Source organism: Delphinapterus leucas, chromosome 8, assembly GCF_059928025.1.
Source record: "Delphinapterus leucas isolate spDelLeu-1000000601 "Yukka" chromosome 8, BTC_Dleu_Yukka2, whole genome shotgun sequence".
In the NCBI taxonomy this organism is placed as follows: domain Eukaryota; kingdom Metazoa; phylum Chordata; class Mammalia; order Artiodactyla; family Monodontidae; genus Delphinapterus; species Delphinapterus leucas.
In genome coordinates, this window is record NC_143136.1 from 18,547,217 (window position 1) to 18,553,913 (window position 6,697).

At 59.0% G+C, this 6,697-nt stretch overlaps 1 protein-coding gene across 1 annotated transcript; it reads right to left on the bottom strand.

The window, feature by feature from the left end:
* Positions 1–241: 241 nt before the first annotated feature.
* On the bottom strand, positions 242–6,655 carry TMEM198 (transmembrane protein 198). Its single transcript, XM_089916330.1, has 6 exons — positions 6,410–6,655; positions 6,072–6,291; positions 5,556–5,760; positions 2,773–3,348; positions 1,518–1,720; positions 242–1,163 (listed from the first exon to the last, which is right to left on the bottom strand). The coding sequence occupies exons 3-6, from the start codon at positions 5,719–5,721 to the stop codon at positions 1,026–1,028; spliced, it is 1,083 nt and encodes a 360-aa protein (XP_089772456.1). The 5' UTR covers positions 5,722–5,760; positions 6,072–6,291; positions 6,410–6,655; the 3' UTR covers positions 242–1,025.
* Positions 6,656–6,697: the final 42 nt, after the last annotated feature.

A 6,697-nucleotide genomic window follows, 5' to 3' on the forward strand; every position in this document is an offset into this window, starting at 1 on the left:
CGCAGGTAGCTAAGAGGACCGAACCAGGCCAGGCGGGTGCCCTCGGACAGCTTGGAAGGCGCATGCCCTTACCCTGGGAAGGGGTGGGGAGGGAGGGGAACCAGAGGTGTTGGGAGACAATAAAAGTGGTACAGCCCCTTTCCTGGCTCTCTGTGTGACGTGGGAGGACAGAACTTGCCTGGAGCCCCTGTGTAGTGAGTGACACAGGGGACCAAGGGCTGCAGTGCTTCCATCTTGGCCCATGGAAGTGCCAGCCACCAAAGACCACCACTCCTGGCAGAAGCCTCACAGTTTGGCACGTTTATAAAAGATGTCAAACAGGGTGGGGTAGGGGGGAGACAGAAGCATGAGGTGTCCAGGGTGGCATGACCGACACCAGACATGCACCGTGCATTGAAGCCCCTCCCCCAGCCCCCTGCCCTGACCCAGCCCAGAGCAGCACCCGCCCACCCCCATTCCCTGCCACTGCCCTCAGGCTGGTGGCTTGCAGAGGACAGGGGACCAGGGTGAGGGCTGCTGCAGTTTGCCCCATGGACAAAGACAAGAAGTCTTAGATGAGTCTGGCTGAGAGGTGGAGGCGATGGGGGAGGAAGGTAGACCTCCTCCACTTAGACATGCAGGAGAGTAGCCCATGGGACCCCAGGAGTGGGAGAGGAGGCAGGGCCACCCTCGGAGAAGCCCTACCAGTCAGAAATCTAAGGCAGGGGTCCCAGTGTCCTCTCCAAGCCCACCCCTCCACGCACGCACACACAGGCGACACACTCACAACCCTGAGCACACCCCAGCGGGGCTCACACTCGCGTCCCTCAGGAGCCCCTCGGGAGCTTGGGAGGAGGCTCTCCCCTCAGGCCAGGCAGCCTGAGATAGGTCCTCCCTTCTGGCGGCCAGGCCATCCGTCTCCGGGGTGGGGAAAGAGACAGCCAAAGGCCACAGGGCCAGGTGGGCTGAGTCATGGCCCAGTGGGCCTCCCCAAGCTGGCAGAGCTGGTGACCGATGAGTGTAGGCGGGCAGGAGCAGAGAGACTGCTATACCCGCATGGGGGGCCCAGAGCAGGCCGTCAGCGGTCCCCGGGACCCGTACTCATAGTCCGCGTCTGTGGGCGAGGCCATGAAGGAGCTCAGCGAGCTCCCTGTCTGCCGGTCCCGGAAGCTCTGGATGTAGCTCTGTGGGAGAGTAAACACAGTTGTGAGAGTGCCGCTGCAGACCCCTGCCCTGAAAGCCACCCAGGCAGACATGCTCAGCCTGCACTGTCACGAGCCTGAGACGTGTCACGGTCTGCCGTCGGCCTAGGACCTCACCACACCCAGAGTCCACAGCACTGAGATGCTACCCCCTACTATACGTCATTAAAACTCACGCTCAGGACACCTCTCCCCAACCCATCAGGCTCCCAGTACAGGGGTTATGATGGGTGGACAAGCGCTAGGCCTTCTAGACAGTGACCAGCCCCTGGGGAAGGCCCAGTCCTGCTTGGACAGAGTCTACAACACTTCCTTCTCCCCACTCGGGGTGCTCACCGGGGAGAGGATGTCTCCGTTGAAGCGTTTGATGGGCACTGGCCTGCGCCGATAAGCAGGGTCAGGGGGCCCAGGCCTTGGAGGAGCCCGGGGGCCTCTGGCGGGAGGCCTTGGGGGTCTCTTCTTGCGCCGCTTCTCCTTGCGCTCTTCCTGCTGCCGAATCCTCATTAGCTGCACGCGACGGCGCTGCCGGCTGATGACCACTGTGGCGGGCGGGCGGAGCAGGCTCTCAGAGGCCCACGCGCCTCGTCTCGCCCAAGCCTCCCTGTCCCTTCTGACCCGCGGGCTCCAGGCTCCCAGATTCCCCTCATCCGAAACCTCTCCTCCTTTACCTTCCTGGTGTCCCACCTCTCAGATGGGACTTCCCGCAGTTCTTTCCTTCCAAAGGTCTTCATGGAGGATTCCTAGACTCTAGGTGCCTGCTTCCCAGCTGCTACCCCTGTCCCAGTCTGGAGCCATAGGTGACTCACCTAGACCAGCCATCGTCATCTCTCGACTGGATAACTAAGCTGCCTCCTCCATGGCCCCCCTTCTGTGCTTGCCTTCCCTGACGCCTTCTACACTCAGCAGCCAGAACGAGCGTCCCAAACGCTAAATTAGATTATATCCTCCCTCCTTTAAACCTCCAGTGGCATCTCACCACCCATCTAATGAAATCCAGAGTCCTCATCACGGCCCACGGCGCCCACACAGTCGGCATCCCTCACCCACCACTCCCGCCCGACTTCCTCAACAGGCCAAGCTCATTCCCCTCGCCCCTGCTATTCCCTCTTCTCGAGCTCTTTGCATGGCTGGCCCCTTATCCTTCCGGTCTCTGCTTAAATGTCACCTCTTCCAAGTGGCCCTCCTTGGCCACCCTGTCTGTATTTCACATCACTCTGCACGCCTCCTTCGTATCACTCCACACAATGGGAATTATCTTGTTAACTTGCGTGTCTAGTGTCTGTCTCCCCCACCCTGAATGCAACCCCATCAGGGCAGGGGCCTCTTCTGTTTTGTCTCCGTTGCATCCCCAGTGCCTGGAATGGGCTTGGCACAGAGCCGCTGCTCCATCTGTTGTTGTGGCAGGAATGGTGGCACTGAAGCTCCCGTCCCGGCACTGAAGCTCCCAGAGCCAGAGCCGGTCAGCTCTCTAACTCAGCTGAGGCCTTCCGCTGCTGGTGTGTACAGCTCCTTCCCCCATGCACCGCCGCTCAGACCCACCCCCCTCAAGCAGCCATTTCTCTCACACCCACCCTGGCCTGTGCCTCCTCACCTTCCGTGTGGGAGTCCCGCTCGGCGGTCACTCGCCACTGCACCAGAACGCCCATCAGGCTGAGCAGGGGCCAAAGTGCCAGGAGGGCCCAGCTCCGCCAGCAGAGGGGGGGCACGGGGGCGGCCCGCAGACGCTCCACCGCGTAGCGCCCCAGCAGCAGCAGCTCGGCAAAGTAGTCGGCAGCCGTGGCGATGAGCGCGGCACCCGTCACGGCGGTGGCCAGGGTGGTGAGCGGGCGGGGCCAGCGCAGCGTGAGCAGGGCGCAGAGCAGGCCGCCCCCCAGCAGCAGCCCCAGGGGGCCCCAAACAGAGCCTGGCTGGTAGTAGGGCGCGGAGCCCAGCAGGGCGGCAGCGGCGAGCAGTAGGCCGAGCAGCAGCCCTACCAGGAAGAGGCCCACGCTGCGCACCAGCATGGCCACCAGCCCGCAGAGCAGCCCGATGCCCAGCGCGATGCCTGCACTCGCCCCGGCACTCAGCTGCGTCTCCAGCACCCGCTCTCGGTAGCACAGCAGGAAAATGACCACTGAGCCAAACAGCAACCCAGTGAGGAAGAGTACTGCCTTGAAGCAGCGGTAACCTGGAAGCGAACAGCGGCTCGTGAGAGACCAAAATGAGGTCACTGGGCTGGAGGTAGGAGGTCAGAGGGGTCAAGGACAAGGAATCCCAGGGGAACCAGAGGCAGGACAGTAAGATCAGAGAATTGGGGGTCATTGGGGTCCTGAGGGCGGCAGTGAAGGGACCACTGGGGTCAACGAAGATCAGAGAAACAGGTCATCGGGGGTCACTGGGAAAACAGACAGTCATTGAGATGAGTGTTGGATTTCTGAGATAGAAATAGATCACTGGAGTCAAGAGTGACTCAGTAATAGGGTCATTGGGGTCTTTGGGATCATAGAGGTCAGAGAGAGAGGCCACTGGGGTCACAAGTGGATCAGCAGTAGAGTCACTGGGCTCCTTAGAGGGAGATTGTTCAGAGTGATGAGGTATTTGGAAGTCAGAAAGCACTTGAGAGGTGAGGTCACACGGGTTCAGAAAGATGGGGTCTTTTCAGGTCAGGGGAATTGACAGATGTGGAATCACTGAGAGTATGAAACGGTTTCTGAGCAAGGGTAATATTGAAGCCAGAGAAATGGAATCACTGCAATCGTGGTGGGGGCAAACAGACAATGGGGTCATAGGGATTCCCCTATGTTAGGAGTAATAGAGGGAGTCAGAGGGATGGAAGGTAATGAGATAGCTGGGGGGTAATTAGGGGTCACTGGGCCTTACAAGGAGTCATAGGGGGTCAGAGAGGATTATCGGGGGGAACAGTGGTTGTGGTGTTTCAGAAAAATGGAGGTTATAGGGCCATTAGGCCCATTAAGGGTACCTGGAAGTGTGAGGGATTTGTAGATCCTGGAAAGCTGAGAAGATGGAAGTCAGAGATGGGGGTCAAAGGGTCAGGGAGAGCCAAAGAGAAAGGTCATAACGAGGAGAGTCCGTTCTAAGAATGAGGGGAAGCATTGGAGTCCAGGAGGTTCTGGGGTTGGAAAGAGGAGTAGGGCATGCACAAGGGCTCAAAGAGTCCAAGAGCCTGAGAATGGAAGCCTCCAAGAAGGGTAGGTTGTCAGAGAAGCCCAGGAGAGGGAATGGCAGGCTGCACTGAGCAACTGTAGAGGGAGTGGGTAGGAATAGTGGAGGGGGCGAGGTGACACAGACTCCTTGGAGACCCAGAATGTGTCCTGAACCCTTAGAGGGGCTCTTCCCCCTGCCCACTCTGCAGTTGTTTGGTCCAGAGTCTGGGGGTGGAAGTGGAGGGACCATCTGGCTCCCATCCCTGCCTACTATCCAGCCATTCTAGGGGGAGATGTAAAGGCTGCCGAGCACAAGTCCTGCCCCACTTCTGATCAACCTGGAACTCAGACCTCCAAGCCTCCTTTTCACTTCATCCAGCCACCTATAATGCCCTGCCTGGAGGCGTTCCTTGGATGCCCAGCCCATAAAGCTCTCTTTTACCTGAAGTTCTGTACCTCTTGCTGTACAGTCACTGGGCACTTACTCCACTAGACCATCTGGCACCTTGGTGCAAATTATAAAAGAGTTGTGCCTTCCTCTAGGCAAAACAGCCTTGTGCCAAGGTCTAGAGTTTGGCAAGTAGAGCATGGGCTGGATTTCAGCCCCCAGTTGCCTTTCCAAGTGAACTCCCTTGTGCATCCTGGACACACAGCAGCCCCAATTACTGGAGGCTGACTTGTACACACATCTCCATGTGTGTGACTCTGATATGTATCATTTAGCTTCCTCTAATATGTATCACAGATGTGAATGTTCCAGAAGTCTCTTCTTCATCAGACAATATGTCCTGTGGTAAGGGACCATGTTAACTCACCCTCCTAAACGTTTTCAGTGCCTACCTAGCACAGTGACCTAAACACATCTTCACCACAATAGCTATTATTTATTGAGTGCTTACTAATTCTCACAGCGCCCCCGCCCCCCGTGTGAGACAAATATCTTTGTTCCCACTGTTCAGATGAGAAAACTGAGGCTTAGAAAGTTTAATGTGCCCAAGGCATCATAATTAGTAAAGTGCAGAACCCGGTTCAGATTCAAGCACGCCTAATTCAAAACCCTGTGTTCTCTAGGATCTAGAGTCTAAATTATCTGCAAACGTGTGGGATGAAAAAAAGAGAAACGAAACAGTTCATGGTAGTGGTAAAGTTCTAAAGAAGGTTTGGGGTGCCTCAGGAAAATAACTTGAGGAAACGGTGGGGGGCCCGAGTGAGGAGTGAGATGGGGTCTCACCGAAGAAGCAGTAGACGACTCCAAACAGACAGCACATGATGCAGACGAGGGCTGGCAGCGCCTGGTACCTGCGCTCCAGGGGCTGTTCGCACGGTGCACCCCAGAAGGCATCATCTGGCTCGGGGGGCAGCAGCTGGAACCGAAGTGTCGCCGCAGTGCCCGGCATAGTGCTGGGAACAGTAGGGAGTCACCCTCCCACGTCAGCCTGACAAAGAGGAAGTTGGGGTCAAGGAGGAGTCCTGGGTCTCCACCAGGATGAGGGTGAGAGTAGGAGTGGAGAACTAGGGAAGGACACAGTGGACAAAGGAGTGGTGCCCACATCACACAGCTCTGGAAGCATCCCTGAAGTAAGGGACAAAAGACAAAGGGGGGTAAGTGCCTGGCTAGAGGGAGCTGGGATGAAGAAGTTAAAAGGGGGACTGGGTTGGGGGGAGATGAGGGCAGTGTGCTGCCGGTGAGGAGGCAGCCAGGAGACTGGTCTGTGGGCGGCTAAATCTGGGATTGTCCAAGATCTACCTGCGCTGGAGGCGACCTGAGCTTCTGAGCGAAGGAGGCTCTCCGGCCGGGGTTGCCGGGCGCCAGAGGCTCCAGCTGACTGGTGTCCGGTAAAAGTCCGCGGTGAGGAGAAGGGGGCTGCTGAGCCGGACGGACCGGTCCCTGCGCGGCGGCGACGCCGCTCCGCCTCCAACACCGGCTGGCACTCCAGTCCCGCGACGTCCGGGCACTTAGGCTGGGCCTGGGGAAGGGAAAGGAGCAGGAGCAGGGGCTCGGGCTGCCCCAGAGCCGCGGCCCCATGCCCTGAGCCCGCCCGCGGCCTTTGGTGCTGATGGACAGCTCCGGCCTCTGCTCCTTACGTCACTCAGGGCGCACCATCCAGGCAGGGGCGGGCTGCTTCTGACGTCACACAGGACGCACCAACCACGCCGGGGGGAGTTAGGGGACTCCGCCCCCGACGTCTGCCTCTCCCGCACTGAGGAGGGGGCACTTCCGGGGGTCCTTCCCCTTTAACCTCCCCCTTCTCCTCCCTCTCCGGTAGCCGGAGCCCGAGACCCCACCCCGGGGGCGGGGCCCTGCCAGTGACACGTCGGACAGCGGCGGCCTCGGCTGAGGCTCCCGCGCCCAGCGCCGGGACCCGCGCGGTA